Source organism: Pan paniscus, chromosome 19 (genome assembly GCF_029289425.2).
Source record: "Pan paniscus chromosome 19, NHGRI_mPanPan1-v2.0_pri, whole genome shotgun sequence".
Classification (NCBI taxonomy): domain Eukaryota; kingdom Metazoa; phylum Chordata; class Mammalia; order Primates; family Hominidae; genus Pan; species Pan paniscus.
This window is the reverse complement of record NC_073268.2, coordinates 28187235-28210527: the sequence shown is the minus strand read 5'-3', so window position 1 is coordinate 28210527 and position 23293 is coordinate 28187235. Positions and strand designations below refer to the sequence as shown.

Genomic DNA, 23293 nt, shown 5'->3' with positions numbered 1-23293 from the left:
CCAAAATGACAGTGATTTTAATAAATGCAAACTTAGTATATTGTTGGTTAGAACTTGTGAGAATGCGCTAAAAACAGGTTTTTTTTGTGGTCAGGAGAAACCAGAACAGATACTTAAGAGTGAAAGTGGGTAATGGATTCAATAAACTTTATAAAGCAGTAATTGCAGCACAATGACTTGATCTATTTGTGGCTAGCTATGGGTAGGGAACCTCTTCATGAAGCTGAATGCTAATGATGCCTCTATAAAACCACACCTGAAATACTTTACAGGACTGTCTTCCTTTAGGTAACCTAGAATCTCAAGATTAAGTTAAGGAAGTGGTTTTAAAGAATGAAGAACAAATTGTGCTACTAGCCTCTTGGCCTTCCCCTTTTTATTTTCATCTCTTAAAACACTGAACAGCATATAGTGATTGGCCAGAAAACAGTAAGGTAAAAAGCCATTGTCCTAAGTGTTTGAAAGGCAAGGACAGAGTATTTAGTTTGAGTGCATTGTCTCCAGCCAGAGTAGTGAGTAAATACAAGAGAAAATTTAGTAGTATGCAAGCTGATGAAACCAGGAAAGATAGAAATAGATTAGATCTTAGTATTTTTGGTACTAATTAGGTGAAAATAAAATGATTGGAAACAAGTTTTGTTTTTAAAAATAACCGTGTTCTTTATTGACTTTTTTTTTTTTTGAGACCGAGTTTTGCCCTTGTCGCTCAAGCTGGCGTGCAATGGCACGATCTTGGCTCACCACAACCTCCGCCTTCCGGGTTCAAGTGATTCTCCTGTCTCAGCCTCCCAAGTAGCTAGGATTACAGGCATGTGCCACTATGACTAATTTTTTGTATTTTTAGTACAGACAGGGTTTCTCCATGTTGGTCAGGCTGGTCTCGAACTCATGACCTCAGGTGATCCACCCGCCTGGGCCTCCCAAAGTGCTGGGATTACGGGCGTGAGCCACCGGCTTCTTTATTGACTTCTTAGAAAGAATTCCTAAATCAGGTATTATCCATATAATTAAAATATTTTAGGCTGGGCGCGGTGGCTCATGCCTGTAATCCCAGCACTTTTGGAGGCCTCGGAGAGTGGATCACCTGAGGTCAGGAGTTCAGGACCAGCCTGGCCAACATGGTGAAATCCCGTCTCTACTAAAAATACAAAAATTAGCTGGGCATGGTGGTATGCCTGTAATCCCAGCTACTTGGGAGAATTGCTTGAACCTGGGAGGCAGAGGCTGCAGTGAGTCGAGATTGAGCTACTGCACTCCAGCCTAGGCAACAGAGTTGAGACCCTGTCTCAAAAAAAAATTTTACAAATCAGCTCGCAGGTCTCAGTATTATTAGATGTGTTCTTTGATCTCCGTTTCAATTTTTAAAACAGTTGATCAGAATATAAATACATACTGAGTCAGAATTTAGGATTTTGCCTAAGAACCAGACTGGAGAGATTTTGATTTGGTTAAATAAGGAATATTCTTTGTTTCTTAAATTGATAGCTTTGATCTTTAAACAGTATAGATAATTGTCATTTTTTATTACGGCTATTGGTATGTGGTGAAATGGTGTATATTTGTATCAAGCAAATGAAAATATAAATCAAGGTATTAGTTACTTAAATTGTAGGTTTGGAGTGACCTCCAATATTCTGTTGAGTTAAATGGCTCTAAAAGTTTATACCTTTTTAATGACTTGACAGTTAAATTTTTGTGTGTCTTAAACCTTTTGATGATTCCAGAAAATACGAGTTAATTGAACTATTAACTGTTTTATTGCTTTTATTATAATAGTTTTCTGGACCAGGATTTCCAATACCAGGATTATTATTATTTTTTTAAATTTGAGTAGACCATGTTAATTAGAATAAATACAATAGGCAGTATAGATCATTAGATATTTTGCTCTTTTCAGTCATCCTCACCAGATCATTTATAGCTACAGCATTAAAATAGACCATTGACTTCAGTTTTGCTTTGTACTGTTGACAAAGTTAATGTATGAAAGTGCTTATAACGATGTCTAATACACATGAAGTGTCTTTATTATTACTTATTGCTACCCCCCTTTAGAGGTATTAATAAGACTGAGAAGGAAAACTAGAAACAAGATGTCAGGGTTGATAAACCTGAAAATTGGATAATTGACATTTGGACATTTCATCTGTATGCATGGAAGAAAAAACTTTCAGAATGGTAAAAGCTATTGAAATGGGTCAGGCGTGGTGACTCACGCCTGTAATCCCAGCACTTTGGGAGGCCGAGGCAGGCAGATTGCCTGAGCTCTGGAGTTTGAAACCAGCCTGGGCAACATGGCAAAACCCTGTTTCTACTAAAAATACAAAAAATTAACCATGTTTGGTGGCAGGTGCCTGTAATCCCAGCTACTCAGGAGGCTGAGGCAGGAGAATTGGTTGAACCTGGGAGGCGGAGGTTGCAGTGAGCCGAGATTGTGCCACTGCACTCCAGCCTGGGTGACAGAACGAGACTCTGTCTCAAAAAAAAAAAAAAAAAAAAAAAAGCTATTGAAATGGAAGCATGTCTCTAAACATGGTATAGTGAATATAGAATTGGAAGCAAGGAGCATTAACTCTTCCCCTCCCATAATATATAGTATATATGCATTGTAATACATTTGGGAAATATAGGAACACATACAGAAAAAGTTGTCTTACTACCTAGAGATAGCCACATCTAATGTTTTCTTTTTTTGAAAGATAAAGTATACGCACTGAAAATTTGAAGTGTGTTGTACATGCAGTGTGGATTACGTTAGTATTTGCATCATAGTCCATCCTTTAGTATCTATTTGTCTCTGTACTTCATATATCTCATATTCCTCCGTTATCAAATCAAGAAAAACTCTTAAATCTATTGCTTACGTTTGACTTAGCTGTTAATGAGGCCTCATTTTGCTGTTAGAACAAGCATGTTTTAAATTTCTCTAATATGGAAGGAAAGGAATGGTTACATCCATTAAAGAAGCAGATCTCTGGTGCTGGTTGGGGAAGGGAGTGATCTTTTTAAGATCGCATTCAACTGGGTAGGGATATTTTGTTTTTGCCTTAAATCGGTGTTTTTGTCTTGACTTCACTCTTTGGTTTTGTAGGAGTTTGTGGTCCTTGTTATGTGGAAATGTGGAAATAGTTTGTCCTAGTACGATATGTTTGATCTTTAACAATGTTTTAGTTAAGATATACATGTGTTACTTTCATTGTTTTGAAGGCATATCTTTTTCCCCCACATTTTAATACCTGAAATCAGGATGCTGCTTTAATTTGATGACATCTTATAGTAAAAATGGCTTGTAGTGATACATAACTATGGTACTAAAAATCTATGGTGTGACAACAGATCAGTAAAGTGTACTAATTACACATTCCCATTATGTGACATAGTGAAGCCTCCTTAAGTTTCATATGCCTTCCTATAGTAGTGAATTTTGATAATTGAATAAGTATATCAATGTGCCCTTTTTGTTCATAATTAGAGCAAACATTTACTATGTGCCAGGCAGGTACTGTTCTGGCCAGGCACAGTGGCTCACGCCTGTAATCCCAGTACTTTGGGAGGCTGAGGTCAGGAGTTCGAGACCAGCCTGGCCAACATGGTGAAACCCCATCTCTACTAAAAATACAAAAATTAGCTGGGCTTGGTGGTGGGTTCCTGTAATCCCAGCTACTCGCGAGGCTGAGGCAGGAGAATTGCTTGAACCCAGGAGGTGGAGGTTGTGATGAGCTGAAATCATGCCACCGCACTCCAGCCTAGGTGACGGAGCAAGACTCCGTCTCAAAAAAAAAAAAAAAAAAAAAATGGAAACTTGTCTTATGTACTCGAATTTTTTTTTTTTTTTTTTGACAGAGTTTCACTCTTGTTGTCCAGGCTGGAATGCAGTGGTGCGATTTCGGCTCGCTGCAACCTCCGCCTCCCAGGTTCAAGTGGTTCTCCTGGCTCAGCCTCCCAAGTAGCTAGGATTACAGGCATGCGCCACCAAACCCAGCTAATTTTATGTATTTAGTAGAGACGGGGTTTCTCCATGTTGGTCAGGCTGGTCTCGAACTCCCGACCTCAGGTGATCCGCTGCCCCCCACCCCACTGGCCTCCCAAAGTGCTGGGATTATAGGTGTGAGCCACCGCACCGGGCCATGTACTTGGATTTAACAAAATTTTTTGAGGGGCTAGGGATGGGTGCAAATCTGGCTTTCACGGGTCTATTTCTGGAGTTTGTAGGCTGTATCCTGTTCTCAGAGGGGTAAAGTAATTGATTTCCGTTCTGTTTGCATTTTAAGATGGTGATGGAATTTCCTGATAATGTGTTAAATCTCGATGGACATCAGAATAATGGTGCACAGCTAAAGCAGTTCATTCAGGTAATAGTTTTTTCAATCAGTGTTTTTAATGGTGTATGTGTATTTTAAAGACTCATTTAAAATTTAGCTGTATTAATTTTATATAGGATTCTCTAGGTCTTAATATTGCACTGGAATTGCTCTTTCACCATTGCTATAGTAAGCATGCATAGTTATTTACATGATTTATGTAACTGCCATGTGAAAAAGAATTGGTGGTGGTGTGTTAATATTTTACATGTCCATAAGACTTTAATTTTAAAACCAGGCCATCTTTCCTAGTTTTTAAAAGATAAGGTATATAATTTTTCATTAAAAACTTGTTGGTTTTCTGCTGTAGTAATTGTTTTGTTCAGACAAAGTAATCCTATATTATGAATTTTCTGATGTTTGTTTAATTCCTGAGAAATATAGTACTTTATAAATACGCTTAAATGCAATATATAGTGGTCCCTCAGTATCTGTGGGGGATAGTTCAAGGATCCCTAGACAAACCAAAATCCACAATGCTTATAGAAAATGATATAGTAAGGGCTAGGCATGGTGGCTCATGCCTGTAATCCCAGCACTTTGGGAGGCCAGGGCAGGTGGATCGCTTGAGTTCAGTAGTTGGAGACCAGCCTGGGCAACATGGCAAAACCCTGTTTCTACAGAAAATGCAAAAAAGTTGGGCAGACATGGCGGCATGTGCCTGGGGTCCCAGCTCCTCCGTAGGCTCAGGTGGGAGGATCTCTTGAGCCCAGGAGGCAGAGGTTTTAATCAGCTGAGATCGCATCACTGCACTCCAGCCTGGGCAATAGAGTGAGACCTTGTCTCAGAAAAAAATAAGATGTATATTTGCATGTAACCTCTGCACATCCTCCCATATACTTTAAAGCATATTTAGATTACTTATAGTACCTAATACAATGTAAATGCTGTGTAAATAGTAGTTATACTGCATCTTTAGGGAATAATGACAAGGAAGAAAAGTCTGTACATGTTTAGTATTTCCTGTCAAATATTTTCGATCCTTGGTTGGTTAAATTCACAGATGTAGAACCCATGGATATGGAGGGCTGACTGTAATTAAGATATTGGAAGATGACTTGTTAGTTTACTTCAGAACTCTTATTTCTACTTTTAGGAAAACTTTGAATGGAAGGGTAATGGTAAATGTGAGAAAATGCTTCTTGGGAATTATCCTACTTTCCTATCCGTTTTTGGTAAATCTGAAAGTGTTAACTGCAGTTAACTATAACTCCATCAGGTAGAAGTTACTTACTAGAGTTTGCTCATTTCTCTGCAACAGTAGCTCTCAGTTATTTTTCTACCTTGTCATAACCAGCAGATACAATTGATAAGCAGCAGCATGCTAGTTACTTCCCTACATAAGGAAGATAGGCCATGTTTTCTCCCATTAATTCGTAATACACCTGTTCATGCCTCTGGATTGAGAATTGCTGCTCCATATGATTACCATCCTAACTTGACTCCTGTAGCTAAACATAGTGATAGTAAGTGTGTTGTTATAAGTTGTAAAAACAAAACAAAACAAAAAAAACAGGCCAGGCGCGGTGGCTCATGCCTGTAATCCGAGCACTTTGGGAGGCTGAGGCGGGTGGATCACAAGGTCAAAAGATCAAGACCATCCTTGCCAACATGGTGAAACCCCATCTCTACTAAAAATACTAAAATTAGCCGGGCGTGGTGGTGCACACCTGTAGTCCCAGCTACTAGGGAGGCTGAGGCAGGAGAATCGCTTGAACCCAGGAGGCAGAGGTTGCAGTGAGCTGAGATTGTGCTACTGCACTCCAGCCTGGCGAGAGAGCAAGATGCCGTCTCAAAAAACAAAAACAAACAAACTAAAAAAAAGGTACAGCTGTATTGTGCTTTTTTTTTTTTTTTTTTTTTTTTTTTTTTTGTGAGAGGACTGGCCTAATACTCACTGAACCAGCCCTACATTTCCAGATGCAGTACTGCTTTTTGGCATACTAAGCAGAGTTGTTTATATACCCTAGATTCTAGAGCAAGGGGGTTTGTGGAGCAAATTCCGTACAGCATGGACAAGGCTGACTACTTTGCCTTTCTGACTCAGTTGCAGGTAGAGCTGGTAAACTCTGGCCAGGTTGTACTTACTGCACAAGGATAGGAACCAGTAGTAGTGAAAGTGTAATTTTACGTCTTTTTAAAGGACACTCCTTCATTTTCTTTCCCTCTTTCAGCGACATGGTATGCTTAAGCAACAGGATCTAAGTATTGCCATGGTGGTGACATCACGCGAAGTCCTGAGTGCACTTTCTCAGCTTGTCCCATGTGTTGGTTGTCGTCGCAGTGTGGAGCGCCTCTTTTCCCAGCTTGTAGAGTCTGGAAATCCTGCTCTTGAACCCCTAACAGTAGGGCCCAAGGGAGTCCTGTCTGTAACTAGAAGCTGCATGACTGATGCAAAGAAGCTTTATACATTATTTTATGTACATGGGTAAGTATAATCAATTAGGAGAAAATGGGTTTGTTAAAATTTAAAACAGCTTGGTGACAGTGGCAGCTTATTTTCTTGATGGAAAGATTGAGTCTAATTTAATAATTTTATTGAGTAAGTTGTATGTACCAGTGGATGTAAAGTTTCTGCTCTCCACGTGGGGAGAGGCAGACAGAAAGCAAATATTCAATTTGTCAGGGATGATAAGTTAGAAAAATCAGTAAGGGAGGTAGAGAATGGAGTGGGGGTAGAATTATTGTGGAGGATGGTCAGGGAAGACCTCCCTGGTAAAATGACATTGAATATAGATTTGAATGAAGTGAGCAAGCAAATCTGGTAGAAAACTGGGGGGAAGGCAGAGAAGGAACAGCTAGTGTAAAGGTTCTGAGGTTGGGGTTTTATTGGCATGTTTGAGGAATAGTAAGGAAGCCCTTGTGGCTGGAGCCAGATGAATGAAGGGAACAGTAATAAAAGATGGGGTCAGCAGAGTAATAAGGCCGGGCGCGGTGGCTCACGCCTGTAATCCCAGCACTTTGGGAGGCCGAGGCAGGCAGATCATGAGGTCTGGAGTTCGAGACCAGCCTGACCAACGTGGTGAAACCCCATCTCTACTAAAAATACAAAAATTAGCTGAGCATGGTGGCGCATGGCTGTCATCACAGCTATTCAGGAGGCTGAGGCCGGAGAATCACTTGAACCCAGGAGGCAGAGGTTGCAGTGAGCCGAGATCACGCCACTGCAGTCCAGCCAGGGCGACAGAGCGAGACTCCGTTTCAAAAAGAAAGAAAGAAGAGCGACTGGGCGCGGTGGCTCACGCCTATAATCCCAACACTTTGGGAGGCCGAGGCAGTTGGATTGCCTGAGCTCAGGAGTTCAAGACTAGCCTGGGCAACACGCTGAAACCGAGTCTCTACTAAAAATACAAAAAATTAGCCAGGAGTGGTGGCGGGTCCCTGTAATCCCAGCTACTCGGGAGGCTGAGGCAGGAGAATCTCTTGAACCCGGGAGGCGGCAGTTGCAGTGAGCTGAGATCGCGCATTGCACTCCAGCCTGGGCAACAAGAGTAAGCTCCATCTCAAAAAAAAAAAAAGGTAATAAAAGGTCCAGTCATATTTTTATTTTTTCAGACAGAGTTTCGCTATTGTTGCCCAGGCTGGAGTGCAATGGCTCGATCTCGGCTCACTGCAACCACTGCCTCCCGGGTTCAAGCGATTCTCCTGCCTCAGCCTCCCAAGTAGCTGGGATTACAGGTGCCCACTACCACGCTTGACTTTTTTTTTTATTTTTTAGTAGAGACAGGGTTTCGCTATGTTGGCCATGTTGGTCTTGAACTCCTGACCTCAGGCGATCTGCCCGCCTTGGACTCCCAAAGTGCTCGGATTACAGGCGTGAGCCACCGTGCCTGGCTGAGATCTTTTTTTTTTTACTCTGAGTGAGGTGACAAGCTTTAGGAAGGTTTTGAGCAGAAGAGTGGCATAGTCTGATGAAATCTGGCTTACTTTGACCTCTGTATTGAGAATGAATGATGGCTTTGGAGGTAGTGAAAATTGGTTATAAAGGATCCTGGATATATTTTGAGGAATGAGCCAGTGGGATTTTTTGGATAGATTGGTTGTGAGGGAGGCCATCAAAGATGATTCTCGGATTTGTGATGTAAAGAATGGACAACAGGCCTTGCGTGGTTGCTCACACCTATAATCCCAGCACTTTGGGAGGTCGGTGAGGGTGGATCACCAGAGGTCAGGAGTCTGAGACCAGCTTGGCCAACATGGTGAAACCCCATCTCTACTAAAAATAAAAAATTAGCCGGGCGTGGTGGCAGGCGCCTGTAATCCCAGCTACTCAGGAGGCTGAGACGGGAATCGCTTGAACCCGGGAGGCGGAGGTTGCAGTGAGGCAAGATTGCGCCATTGCAGTCCAGCGTGGGCAACACAGCGAGACTCTGTCTCAAAAAAAAAAAGAATGGGCAAATGGTTACCATTTACCGAGATGGACGAGACTGAGGAGAAATGTAACAGAGCTCATCTTTGGGTGTGCTAAGTTTGAGATAGTGATTAGACATCCAAATAGAATTCAGAGAGGTCTGGGTTAGAGATGTAAATTTGTCTCATTTAGTGAATATAAATAGGAAAAGAAGAAGAGGTCTGAAAAGTAAACCCGAGGCTTTCCTATTTAGAGATGGTGGTAGGGACTTTTGATATTTACTGTGCCTGGACTTGAGAAAATAAGCCTTGGAGTGTTTTTGAACAGAGGAATAATGTAATCTGATTCATGTTTTAAAAGCATCACTGTAGCTGCTGAGTGAGGCCTGGAATGTAAAGGGCAGAAGGTGCAGCAAGGAGACCATTTAGGAGGCCAGCTATTGCAGTTGACTAAGCTAGAGATTGGTGGGTTGGACAGGGATGATAATGGTAGAGGTGATAAGAAGTGATCTGATTCTAGATTGGTTAATTTTTATTTAGCTTTTTTTCTATCTTATTTATTTATTTTTTTGAGACAAAGTCTCACTCTGTCTCAAGCTGGAGCGCAGTGGTGCAATCTTGGCTCATTGCTACCTCCGCCTCCCAGATTCAAGTGATTCTTGTGCCTCAGCCTCCTGAGAAGCTGGGATTACAGGCGTGCACCACCACACCTGTCTAATTTTTGTATTTTTTTTAGTAGAAATAGGGTTTCTCCATGTTGGCCAGGCTGGTCTCTTAACTCCTGGCCTCAGTCTCCCAAAGTGCTGGGATTACAGGTGTGAGCCACCATGCCTGGCCTCATTTTAAAATTTTCTGTAGAGATGAAAATTTTGCTATGTTACCCAGGCTGGCTTTGAACTCCTGGCCTCAAGTGATCCTCTTACCTCAGCCTTCCAAAGTGCTGGGATTATAGGCATGAGCTACTGCACCAGGCCTGATTCTAGATAATATTTAAAAGGTAGAATTGACAAACTGCTCATTGGTTGGATGGAGGGTGCGGCTAGTAGTAGTGTGTATTCTATATTTGCATAAAATTTCTGTTGATGACTCCTCTTCAAGGATGTATTGTGTTTACATAATGTTTTGTGAGGTTTTTATATATTTTTTAAAGACATGGGATCTCACTATGTTGCCCTGGCTGGCCTCAAACCCTTGGGCTTAAGTGATCCTTTCACCTCAGCCTCCCAAATAGCCGGGACTACAGGTGTGTGCTTCTGCAACGGGTGTATTTACATAATGGCTGGGCAAGGGAAGATGGCTGAGAGTCAGGTAGCAGTCAGTGTTGAAATATGTGAGTGCCAGGCACACTGTAGATACAGTGGGGATAGAGAAAAGTGGTTTTTTTGTGTTTTGTTTTGAGACTTCTCTCTAAAAGACAGTAAATAGAGATTTTAAAATTTGAAAGTAAAATGAATTAAACCCTTAATATGTTTTATTTTTAATTAGGTCCAAACTAAATGACATGATAGATGCTATTCCAAAAAGTAAGAAGAATAAGAGATGTCAGTTGCACTCCTTAGATACGCACAAGCCAAAACCTTTGGGGTAAGTAGAATTGAATACCAAGAGGCTTTGTCATTGTTAAGATTATATATTTGATCATATTTAGTAAAAGAAATAAACCCACTGTTTGCTTTAATTCATTAATTGGTTATACTCTATGACATAGGTCAAAATAAATAGATCCTCTTGTTATGTTGACCATTTTGCCTTGATATATATAAAGTCTCAATGTAGATCTGATTTAAAAAAATTTTTTTATGTTAAATATGTTTTAGAGGAGGGAGGTTGAAGTTTTTTTTTTTTTTTCTTTTTTTGAGACGGAGTCTCCCTCTATTTCCCAGGCTGGAGTGCAGTGGCACAATCTCGGCTCACTGCAACCTCCACCTCCCTGGTTCAAATGATTCTCCTGCCTCAGCTTCCTGAGTAGCTGGGACTACAGTTGCGTGCCACCACACCTGGCTAATTTTTGTATTTTTAGTAGAGATGGGGTTTCACCCTATTGGCCAGGCTGGTCTCGGACTCCTGACCTCAGGTGATCGCCCGCCTCAGCCTCGAAAGTGCTGGGATTACAGGTGTGAGGCACCACACTCGGCCGGTTGAAGTCTTTATGGAAATGTATGCAGCTAATATGAACGTTTTCAAAGTAGTGGTAATCATTATTTGATCTACAGAATAGTCATAATGTATAAATTATCTATCTTTCTTGTCTCTAGCTGTAATTTACCAAGGTTTTAAAAAAAGTAGTTATGACGATATTATGACAATATGTATTTATGTAACTAATTTGTAGTTTTCTATATTTATTATTATTTTTTGAGATGGAGTCTCCTCTGTCGCCCAGGCTGGAGTGCAGTGGCGTCATCTTGGCTCACTGCAACCTCTGCCTCCTGGGTTCAAGCTATTCTCCTGCCCCAGCCTCCCGAGTAGTTGGGACTACAGGCGCGTGCCACCTAGCCCGGCTAATTTTTTGTATTTTTGGTAGAGACAGGGTTTCACCGTGTTAGCCAGGATGGTCTCGATCTCCTGACCTCATGATCCGCCCACCTTGGCCTCCCAAAGTGCTGAGATTACAGGTGTGAGCCACCGCGCCCGGCCTATTTTATTTTTTAAGCAAATATTGCCTGATAATAATTTGTAGTTTTCTTCTTGATTAAGTGCTATAGTGTCCAAGGCTGCTTTTTCACTTTCTCCCAGCACAGTGCCATAGTTGTCCCCTACAAAATTGCCTGGGGGTGGGGATAGTGAGGCGAAGCCATGGAGTGTGAAGGGACTTTCTAAGACGTGACTTTAGTTTTGGAGAGAATGGGATATTAAAAAACTATGCTTCTCTATTAATTTTATCTTTTAATTATTTTTTTGAGACACAGTCTTGCTCTGTCACTCAGGCTGGAGTGCAGTGGTACGATCTCAGCTCATGCAACCTCCATCTCTTGGATTCAAGCAATTCTTGTGCCTCAGCCTCCTGAGTAGCTGGGATTACAGGTGTTCGCCACCACTCCTGGCTAATTTTTTTGGATTTTTAATAGAGATGGGGTTTCGCCATGTTGCCCAGGCTGATCTCAAACTCCTGGCCTCAAGTGATCTGCCTGCCTTGGTCTCCCAAAGTGCTGGGATTACAGGCGTGAGCCACTGCACCTGGCCTCTGAAAAGTTAATTTTTAAATATCTCATTTGTGTCATTGTGACCTTTTTTTTGATTTTTTTTTTTGACCTGAACTTCCGAGCTACACCATTATTGTATAGACATTTTCCTCCCTGACACAAAGACTTGGATGACCAGGCAGTGGTATGTTAATAATCTATTAAGTTTTTTCCCCCTATACTGAGCAACAAAAAATATTTAAAACATTTTATCAGCCGGGTGCAGTGGCTCACGCCTGTAATCCCAGCACTTTTGGAGGCCGAGACGAGCGGATCACAAGGTCAGGAGTTCGAGACCAGCCTGACCAACATGGGGAAACCTCATATCTACTAAAAATATAAAAATTAGCCAGGCATGGTGGTACGCATCTGTGATCCCAGCTACTTAGGAGGCTGAGGCAGGAGAATTGCTTGAACCCGAGAGGAGGTGGAGGTTGCAGTGAGCTGAGATCGTGTCGCCTGGGCAACAGAGCGAGACTCTGTCTCAAAAAAAAAAAAAAAAAAAAAAAGACTGGGCGTGGTGGCTCACGCCTGTAATCTCAGCACTTTGGGAGGCCAAGTTGTGTGGATTCTCTGAGGTCGGGGGTTCGAGACCAGCCTGGCCAACATGGTGAAACCCTGTCTCTACTAAAAATACAAAAATTAGCCGGGTGTGGTGGCAGGTGCTTGTAATCTTAGCTACTTGGGAGGCTGAGGCAGGAGAATCGCTTGAATCCAGGAGGCGGAGGTTGCATTGAGCCAAGATCGCACCATTGCACTCCAGCCTGGGCGACAAGAGTGAGACTTTGTCTCGAAATAAATAAATAAATAAATAAAATAAATTTTATTAGTAAAATTGTCAAACATAGAAAAGTAAAAAATACAATGATTGAACCTCCCATGCACTTTTACCAAGATTTAGTAGTAATCAAGAGTTGCCACACTTGCTTCATTTATCCACCTTTTTCTTTGTATTTTAAAGCAAGTCCCAGGCTTCGTGTTACTCTATTGCATCCTTCCACATGCATCTCTAAATATATGGACATTTTTTTTCACACATTGCCATCATAACACCTAACAAAATTAAGTGTAACAATCGAATACCCAGTTCATACTTAGATTTTACCTGTTTCTGTTTTTTTTTTTTTGAATGTTGGTTTGTATGAATCAGGATCCAAACAAGAACCACACATTATGTTCTTGTAGCCTGAAGAAAAGAAGTTCTCTTAAGGATAGTTGTTATTTTGCTGCTTGATATGTCAGTATCTTTTTTTTTCTTTCTTTCAAATTCTTTTTTTTTTTTTTTTGAGATGGAATTTCCCCTGTCACCCGGGCTAGAGTGCAGTGGCGCGATCTCGGCTCACTGCAACCTCTGCTGCCTGGGTTCAAGTGATTCTCCTGCCTCAGCCTCCCAAGTAGCTGGGGTTACAGGCACCTGCTACCATGCCCGGCTAATTTTTGTATTTTTAGTAGACACAGGGTTTCACCAGGTTGGCCAGGCTGGTCTCGAACTCCTGACCTCAGGTGATCAACCCGCCTTGGCCTCCCAAAGTGTTGGGATTAACAGGCGTGAGCCACGGCGCCTGGCCCAATTTGTCAGTATCTTTTAAATTTTTTTTATTTTTTATTTTTTCATCAGCTCATTCTTCCTTCTCAGATTTGTCAGTAGCTTCAGAGAATTTCTGACTCTAAATGCAGAGTACAGGCTAATTTTTCACATTAGAGATGACCTGTTGGCTGAAGGCCTAAAGTGGTATGATACAGTAAAGAGCTTGCCTTCTGGTGCTTTTTTTCTGTTAAGCATATTCTTTGTTGATGAACTGAGAAGCAAGTAGCCCAGCATCTTATGCATCTGTGTTCATTGCTGCCTTCCTTCAAAGACCAATCCTTCCACTCTTGCTCTGCACTCCATCTTCTTTGTTTTCAATCACTTTGCTTATTCAGTTACCTACTTTTGTTAAATTTACATTCAGCTCTGTTTTCCTATCTTTCAGCTTAAGAAACAAAACAAACCTCCACAGATTTTACATCCCCTTCTAGCTACAGTTCCACTACATGGGAAGTCATATGTTTTAGAAGGCTCTTTGCTGAGTATGCAATCAGTGTGAATGGACTTAATTGATCTTAAGTGGTGTCTGTCTCTTGACCAAGGTAGCTTCAGTTATTCCCACAGGCCACATAGAATAGCAGGCTAAGCAGTACAGTATGCTTAGCCAAGGCTCCCTCTCCCTTGGATGGTCACCACTATTAAATGCTACTATGATTCTCCATTTTATGTATTTCCACTCCCCCTCCTACTGCTACATCCCCACCCCCCATAGCTTTTTAAATTTGTTTAGTCTATTTCCAGAGAAAGTATAATACAGTTGATTAGGTTTTAGCCTAATAAATAGAAATCTAGGTCAGCCTTTCTGAGAGTATTCTCTCATCTATGCAAGTAAACCCAGGTTATTGTCTGTCTGGGAGTAAGTTTGAGATCTGGAAGAAAGATCTAGGCTGGAGTTGTAGGCCTGTAGTTTATCTTAGAGAATGTTATGTAAGATCACCTAAAGGGAAAGAGAGTAAAAGAATTCTGAGGAATTTAATGGTAGAAAAGAAATTAGTAAAGAAACCTGAGAAAGAGTAACCAGATAGGTAGAAGGAAGCCAAGGTGTAAAAGCGTTCCAAGGAAGTCTGATCAACTGTACTAAATGCGGCCAAGTTATCAAGGACCCAAAAGTGGACGTTGGATTTAGTAACAATGAGATAATTGGTGATCTTGAAGAGCTGAGCTAGTGATTGAGTGGAAGCAGAATCCAGGTTGCAATGATGGAAAAGTGAATGCAATGTAAGGTTGTCATGGATTAAGCTGTGAATGGAGAGTATGGGAGCAGAATCAGAAAGTGGAAAGGTTATTTTTTTGGAAAGTTTGATCTTAAAAGAATAATAGAAGGCATAAGGTCTAGAATGTTTATAAATGAAATCCTGATTTGAGATACAGATTTTTTTATAGAGCTTTTTAAAAAAAAAAAAAAAAAGCCTTCACATTCTAATGATATAATAATCATTCTTTAGCTCTGATTTCTCTTATGAGCCTTTCCCTCAATTATGAGAGCTTGAGTTTGAGAGTTTTTCAGTTCTGGGAAATTATGCATTATACTAATCAAGTATAGTTAATAAAAGGGGCTGGGCGGGATGGCTCACACTGGTAATCCCAGCACTTTGGGAGGCCGATGCAGGCAGATCACGAGGTCAGGAGTTCGCGACCAGCCTGGCCAATATGGCGAAACCCTGTCTCTACTAAAAATACAAAAATTAGCCAGGTGTGGTAGCACATGCCTGTAGTCCCAGCTACTTGGGAGGCTGGGGCAGGAGAATCGCTTGAACCTGGGAGGCGGAGGTTGCAGTGAGCCGAGATCACACCACTGCACTCCAGCTTGGGTGACAGAGTGAGACTCTGTCTCAAAAAGGAAATATCAGAGTTGAGAATAGAAGGATGTAGCATGGAAAGTGAAACATGATGTTTTTGTTGTCACAAATAAGGGGAGCTAAACCTTGGCCTGAGCCCTTGTGAGAGGGAGTACAGAGCTGAATTGTGTGGATAACTTACATTTTAGGCAGAGGGTTGAGAAATACCCATTTAGCTACATAGAGTAAGTTAAAAGTTCAGAGGTTTTTCCGTCTCTAGCGTCCAAGGTGTAATGAATTCCTTGGACTGTACTGAGACCTGCAGAAGAACAGACAGGAGCCAGTTGTTCAGAATCATGAAAAATCAAGAAGGCTGTGATTGAATGGAGTGTAAACCCACATTTCCCTTGGAATGCAGGTCCAAGATAAATGTGCTGCAACAAAGCAAAATGTGTGGCAATTTTCATACTGAAGTTGAACCCTGTTGGGGAGGGAGAGTGGGAAGTTTTTAGTAAGTTTGTTAAAAAAAAATTGTATAGGGCTGGGCTTGGTGGCTCGCGCCTGTAATCCCAGCCCTTTGGGAGGCTGAGGTGGGTGGATTGCTTGAGCTGAGGAGTCGGAGACCAGCCTGGGCAACATGACAAGACCCTGCTGTCTCTACTTAAAAAATACAAAAAAAAAAAATAATAACCGGGTGTGGTGGTACACACCTATGGTCCTAGCTATTCGGGAGGCTGAGGTAGGAGGATCACTTGAGCCCCTGCAGGGGTGGGGTTGCACTGAGCCAAGATCACGCCACTGCATTCCAGCCTGAGTGACAGAGCGAGAGTCTGTCTCAAAAAAAAAAAATTACCAGATAGTTCTTATTAATTTAGGCTGTATAAAGTGTTTGTCTTAGTGTACTATCTTTTAGTAAATGTAAAACTTATTTACTGTAATTAATCTGTGACCTTCCCAGCTACTTATACATGTGAAGGTAGATGATAGTTTTGTTACCATGGTTTAGCTTTAAAAAGGAGTGATTACAAAAAAAAAAAATTGAACTGAGCATGGTGGCTCACACCTGTAATCCCAGTGCTTTGGGAGGCTGAGGTGGGAGAATGGCTTGAGGTCAGGGGTTTGAGACCAGGCTGGGCAACATAGTAGAGACCTTGTCTCTACAAAATAAAAGTTAAAAAAAAAATTACTTGATGATGATCTCATTAAGTAGATCAAAACTTCTTAGAATTTTCAATTTGTGGAAGATTGGTCTGTGTTTAAAAGGGAAAATACTTGATAATTTTTTTGGTCATTTTGACTTTAGAACATTCCAACTATATTTGCTCATAGAATACTTAGTTTATTAACCAGTTGCTCTCTTGATAACTACAAATGTTGTTAAATTGTATCAGATAAACTTGATAGTCAAGCAGAAGTTTTTATATAAAGATATGAGCACACATTTAAATGAACGTTATATTAATATAAAGTGAGTATGTAATCATATATAATTTGTAAACATGTTCTAATATCTTAATCATTAAAGTGTTCATGATTTTAATTTAGACTATAGAAATTATTTCTTCAGATTATCTCAGTGTCACTAAGCTTTGTACTATACTACGGTGAAGGGAGCAGTAGCAGTGTCAGTTCAGAGAAGTTAAGTACAGATGAGAAATAGTGAAGGCCACAGGAAGGACGGCAAGTATAGGATCATTTTCCATTATGGACGTTTCCAGGGAACAGCCAGGTAAAATCAAGCAATACTTTAATCTGTTTTTTGTTTTTTTAAGGTTTTACCCTTCTGTATTCTCCCTTTTCACTAATATTTGTTCTTTCTACAGAGGTTGTTGGATGGATGTATGGGAACTAATGTCGCAGGAATGCAGGGATGAAGTAGTTTTAATTGACTCGAGTTGTCTTTTAGAAACACTAGAAACATATCTGCGAAAACACAGGTAAGTCTGATGGTTGTTCCAGTATAATGTGGAAGGTGCCTTATGTGTCAGTCACCTAGAGTGGCCTGTCACTGACCTCCTTTGTATAATAGCATTCTAGCCTTCCCTTTAATACTTGGCACTAGGCGGAGCTTAATATTAGAGTAGGCAGTTCCTTTTTTTTTTTTTGAGATGGAGTCTAGCTCTGTCGCCAGGCTGGAGTACAGTGGCGTGATCTCAGCTCACTGCAACCTCTGCCTCCCAGGTTCAAGAGATTCTCCTGCCTCAGCGTCTCGAGTAGCTGGGATTATAGGCACATGCCGCCACACCCAGCTAATTTTTGTATTTCTAGTAGAGATGGGGTTTCACCATGTTGGCCAGGATGGTTTAGGTCTGCTGACCTTGTGATCCAACCTCGGCCTCCCAAAGTGCTAGGGTTACAGGCATGAGCCACTGCGCTTAGCCAAAGCAGTTGCTTTATGGGATGACTCCCAGGGTTAGCCTTCTTGTGTTAAGCCAGCATCTCCTATTTTGTGATTTTTTTTTTTCTTTTTGAGACAGAGTTGCACTCTGTCACCCAGGCTGGAGTGCAGTAGCGAGACCTCGGATCACTGTTCCCTCCGCCTCCCGTGTTCCAGCGATTCTCCTGCCTCAGCCTCCTGAGTAGCTGAGACTACAGGCGCATGCCACCACGCCCGGCTAATTTTTGTATTCTTAGTAGAGACGGGGCTTCGCCATGTTGGTCAGGCTGGTCTCGAACTCCTGACCTCAGGTAATCCATCTGCCTTGACCTCCCAGAGTGCTGAGATTACAGGCATGAGCTGCGCCCAGCCTATGATGGCATTTTCAAAATTAAATTAGTAGCTTTTTACTTAATATTCGAAGTATTTCTTCTGTCATTATCAGGATCCCAAAAGAGAGTTGATATTCATGTGTTTCATTACTATAAAAGTAACTTCAGATTTTTCTTTATAGAACACTACTTTTACAAAGGAATTTTCTTTTTTTTTTTTTTGAGACGAAGTCTCGCTCTGTCGCCAGGCTGGAATGCGCTGGCTCGATCTCGGCTCACTGTAACTGCTGACTCCCTGGTTCAAGAGATTCTCCTGCCTCAGCCTCCCAAGTAGCTGGGATTACAGGCACATACCACTGTGCCCAGCTAATTTTTGTATTTTTAGTAGAGATGGGGTTTCACCATGTTTGCCAGGATGGTCTCAGTCTCCTGACTTGTGATCCGCCCTCCTCAGCCTCTCGAAGTGCCGGGATTACAGGTGTGAGCCACCGTGCCTGGCCTACAAAGGAATTTTCTAAGTGTCATTAACATTTGGAAATTCATAGGGAGGAGACTCCAGTAGAAAAGGAAACTGGTGGGCAGGGTGCGGTGGCTCACGTCTGTAATCCCAGCACTTTGGAAGTCTCAGTCAAGTGGATCACCTTAAGTCAGGAGTTTGAGACCAGCCAGGCCAACGTGGCGAAACCCCGTGTCTACTAAAAATAAAAAAATTAGCCAGGTATGGTGGCACGCACCTGTAGTCCCAGCTACTTGGGAGACTGAGGCAGGTGAATCGCTTGAAACCAGGAGGTAGAGGTTGCAGTGAGCCAGGATCGTGCCACTGCACTCCGACGGAGCAAGACTCCGTCTCAAAAAAAGAAAAAGCAACTGGTAAGGTAACAGCATCTAGAGATGGTGTTCTTGGGGCAGTTCTACTGTTTAAATTTGTTACAAGTTGTGTTTGTGGTTGTATGTCCTTTGACTTTGAGGCAGATATACACAATTATTTTGGGAGTGCCTCTAAAAATCAAGTGAATGATAAAAACTGGTGTCATTACTTTATGTGGCAGTAAGCTAATGACTTCGCCCGCATACCAAGTTTATTGGTGTTTTTCTTTTTTCAATTAAAAACTTTCTTTCTTTGCCTTTTTGGTGGATTATGCCCAAGAGAGTAGAGAACGTGTCACTTACTTGGAGTTTTACAGGGACCATGCAGACACAAAACATATATCCTTCCTCTTTAAATATGAATTGATCCTCCCAAAAGATAGTTTTTGCAGGTGATAAATGACAAGTTATTAGAGCACATGTTTTGGAGTTTCTTATAATGGTTTCGTAGATTTTCCTATGTTTAGGGTTAGTGTTTTAACATTTTTAGATGGATTTTAGTCCATTTTACAAATATCTTAACGGTTGTGAGAAAGTATGGTTGAGAGTAATAATAATTAAGGCAGTGAGTGATGAATTTAGGGAGATTGTATTGCATCTGGATTCTACTAATTGTAACTGTACAAGTTAGTTGACTTTCTGTGCCTCAATTTTTGTCTTCTTTAAAACAAACATAGGCTGGGCATGGTGGCTCACAACTGTAGTTCCAGCACTTTGGGAGGCCAAGTCAGGTAGATGGTTTGAGCTCAGGAGTTTTAGACCAGCCTAGACAACATGGTGAAACCCCGTCTCTACAAAAAAGCAGAAAAATTAGCTGCCATGGTGGCACAAATCTGTAGTCCTAGCTGCTGGGGAGGGTGAGGTGAGAGTATCACTTGAGCCCAGGAAGTTGAAGGTGCACCATGATCACAGTGGCCGTGATTGTACCACTGCACTCCAGCTTGAGCAACAGAGTGAAACGCCATCTCAAAAATAATAAAAATTAAAATAAAATTAGCAGCTGGGTGCAGTGGCTCATGCCTGTAATCCCAGCACTTTGGGAGGCCAAGGCGGGTGGATCACCTGAGGTCAGAAGTTCAAGACCAGCCTGGTCAACATGGGGAAACCCCATCTCTACTAAATATACAAAAATTAGCTGGGCGTGGTGGTGGGTGCCTGTAATCCCAGCTACTCAGGAGGCTGAGGCAGGAGAATCGCTTGAACCTAGGAGGAGGCAGAGGTTGCAGTAAACCAAGATCGCGCCATTGCGCTCCAGCCTGGGCAACAAGAGTGAAACTTCGTTCCCAAAACAACAACAACAAAAAAAGAATTACGGTAGAGGCCGGGCATGGTGGCTCATGCCTGTAATCCTAGCACTTTGGGAGGCTGAGACGGGCAGATCACATGAGGCCAGGAGTTTGAGACCAGCCTGGCCAACATGGTGAAACCCCTCTCTACTGAAAATACATAAATTAGCCAGGCATGGTGGTGCACTTCTGTAATCCCAGCTACTCAGGAGGCTGAGGCATGAGAATTGCTGGAATCTGGGAGGCAGAGTTTGCAGTGAGCTGAGATTGTGCTACTGCACTCCAGCCTGGGTGACAGAGTGAGACTCTGTCTCAAAAGAAAAGTATTATGGTAGAACATCATCAGATACTACACTTGATCTTAGTCAAAAGGCTGAGACGTGATAGAACATCATTAGAAATGAGGTGTTAATAAACTGAAACCTCTGCCTTAAGGGTTTTTTAAGGCTGGGCATTGTGGCTCAAGCCTATAATTCTAACACTTTGGGAAGCCAAGGCAGGAGGATCACTTGAGTTCAGGAGTTCAATACCAGCTTGGGCAACATAGGGAGGCCCATTTATAAAGGCTGAGTGTGGTGGCTCACTCCTCTAATCTCAGCACTTTGGGAGGCGGAGGTGGGTGGATCACAAGGTCAGGAGTTCAAGACCAGCCTGGCCAACATGGTGATACCCCGTCTCTACTAAAAATCCAAAAATTAGCCGGGCTTGGTGGCGTGTGCCTGTAATCCCAGCTACTCAGGAGGCTGAAGCAGGAGAATCACTTAACCTGAGAGGTGGAGGTTGCGGTGAGCCAAGATTACGCCATTTGCTCTCCAGCCTCGGCAACAGCAAGACTCCATCTCACAAAAAAAACAGGCCGGGCGCCGTGGCTCACGCCTGTAATCCCAGCACTTTGGGAGGCTGAGGCGGGCGGATCATGAGGTCAGGAGATTGAGACTATCCTGGCTAACACTGTGAAACCCCGTCTCTACTAAAAAATACAAAAAATTTAGCCGGGCTTGATGGCGGGCGCCTGTAGTCCCAGCTACTTGGGAGGCTGAGGCAGGAGAATGGCGTGAACCGAGGAGGCGGAACTTGCAGTGAGCCGAGTTTGCGCCACTGCACTGCAGCCTGGGCGACAGAGCGATACTCCATCTCAAAAAAAAGATAATAGTAAATAAAAATAAATGAATAAATAAATAAATATAAAAACAAAATAAAAAAATTAGCTGGGCGTAGTGACACACCTGCAGTTTCATCTACTCGGGAGGCTGAGGTGGGAGGATCACTTGAGCCTGGCCAGGAAGGTTGAAGGCTGCAGTGAGCCATGATCATGCCACTGCACTTCAGCCTGGGTGACAGAGTGAGACTCTGTCTCGAAAAAAAAAAAGTTTTAAAAAAGTCATATGCAATGCTGCTTTTGCAAATGGGAAAAAATCTCTTTTACGGCTTTTATATCCTATTTTTAACTTGCTATTTACTTATGCTTATAGTTGTACAATCAAACATATATTAAACTACTATGAGAGTATAAAGCAGTAAAATAGGGGGAAAATATTTCAAGTTTTATTATTGTTCTCTTTGATATTTGACCGTTTAATTACCTGAAAATGTGAACTTGCTGTTTATAACCTGAAAATGTGGAAGCATTTGTTGTTATTTCTGTGTCCGTTTTTTCTCTCCTAAAGGAGAGACTTTCTGTTCCTGCGTGCGTATGTGTATATTTTAAAAGAACACAAAATAAGGCTAGGCACGGTGTCTCACAGTTCAGCATTTTGGGAGACTGAGGCGGGCGGATTGTTTGAGCCCAGAAGTTCAAGACTAGCCTGGGCAACATGGCCAAACCCTGTCTCTCCAAAGAATACAAAAATTAGCCATGCGTGGTAGCACACACCTGTAGTCCCAGGTACTCAGGTGGATGAGGCGGGGAGGATCACCTGAGCCTACTAGGGAGGTTGAGGCTACAGTGAGACAAGAGTATGCCACTGCACTCCAGCCTGGGCAACAGAGTGAGACCCTGTCTCAAAAAACCGTGAAACATAAATTTACCTTTTAAACAGTTTTTAAGTGTACATTATAATTTTGTTAACTATATGCACACTGTTGTACAACAGATCTCTAGAACTTTTTCATCTCAACTGAAACTATAGGCATTGAACCACACCTTTTTTCTCCCGTCACCCCCTAGCAACCACAATTCTTCTTTCTGTTTCTGAGTTTAATTATTTTAGATAGCTCATATAAATGGAATAATGTAGCACTTGAATTTTTGTGATTGGCTTATTTTACTTAGCCATTATCTAAGACAATACTTAGATAATGTCTAAGATTCATCTATGTTGTAGCATATGACAGGATTCCCCTCTAAAAGCTGAATAATGTCACAATACTGTGACATTATTTAAAAATGGGCAATGTCACAGTATATGTGATATTATTCACTTTTCTTTTTTCTTTTTTTTTTGAGACAGTCTCGCTCTGTTGCCCAGGCAGGAGTGCAGTGGCTTGATCTCGGTTCACTGCAACCTCCGCCTCCCGAGTTCAAGTGATTCTCCTGCCTCAGCCTCCTGAGTAGCTGGGATTACAGGCACACACCACCACACCTGGCTAATTTTTGTGTTTTTAGTAGAGACAGGGTTTCACCTTGTTGGTCAGGCTGGTCTTGAACTCCAGACCTCAAGTGATCCACTTGCCTCGGTCTCCCAAAGTGCTGGGATTACCGCACCTGGCTATTCACATTTCTTTGTCCATTCATACATTGATGGACATTGAAGGTTGCTCTCACATTTTGCCTGTTGTCAATAAATGCTGCAGTGAACATGAGTGTGCACATATCTCTTCAAGATCCTTGCTATCAGTTCTTTTGGATATATACCTAAAAGCGGGATTCCTGGATCGTATGGTAGTTTTATTTTGAAGAACTTCCGTACCGGTTTCCATAGCAGCTGTACCGTTTTACATTCCTGCCAACAGTGCATAAGGGTTCCAATTTCTTCACATCCTCGGTAACACTTGTTATTTGTTGTTGTTGTTGTTTTGGTAGTGGTCATTCTAGTTGGTTTAAGGTGATATCTCATTGTGTTTTTGATGTGCATTTTCCTGATGATTAGTGATGTTGAGCATCTTTTCATATGTTTGCTGGCCATTTGTATATAATATTTGGAGAAATGTCGATTCATGCTTTGCCCATTTA

At 41.9% G+C, this 23293-nt stretch overlaps 1 protein-coding gene and 1 pseudogene across 4 annotated transcripts in view; one reads left to right on the top strand and one right to left on the bottom strand.

The window, feature by feature from the left end:
* The window catches only part of GGNBP2 (gametogenetin binding protein 2), a 45559-nt gene that overhangs the window by 5714 nt on the left and 16552 nt on the right, over nt 1-23293 (top strand). For all 4 annotated transcript variants that reach the window (XM_034942051.3, XM_034942049.3, XM_034942050.3 and 1 more), the window contains exons 3-6: nt 4272-4352; nt 6536-6789; nt 10197-10295; nt 17083-17196. In XM_034942051.3, the coding sequence (XP_034797942.1) occupies nt 4272-4352; nt 6536-6789; nt 10197-10295; nt 17083-17196 (548 nt within the window). The remainder of the gene's footprint in view (nt 1-4271; nt 4353-6535; nt 6790-10196; nt 10296-17082; nt 17197-23293) is intronic.
* On the bottom strand, nt 20357-20506 carry LOC112437698 (U2 spliceosomal RNA; annotated as a pseudogene).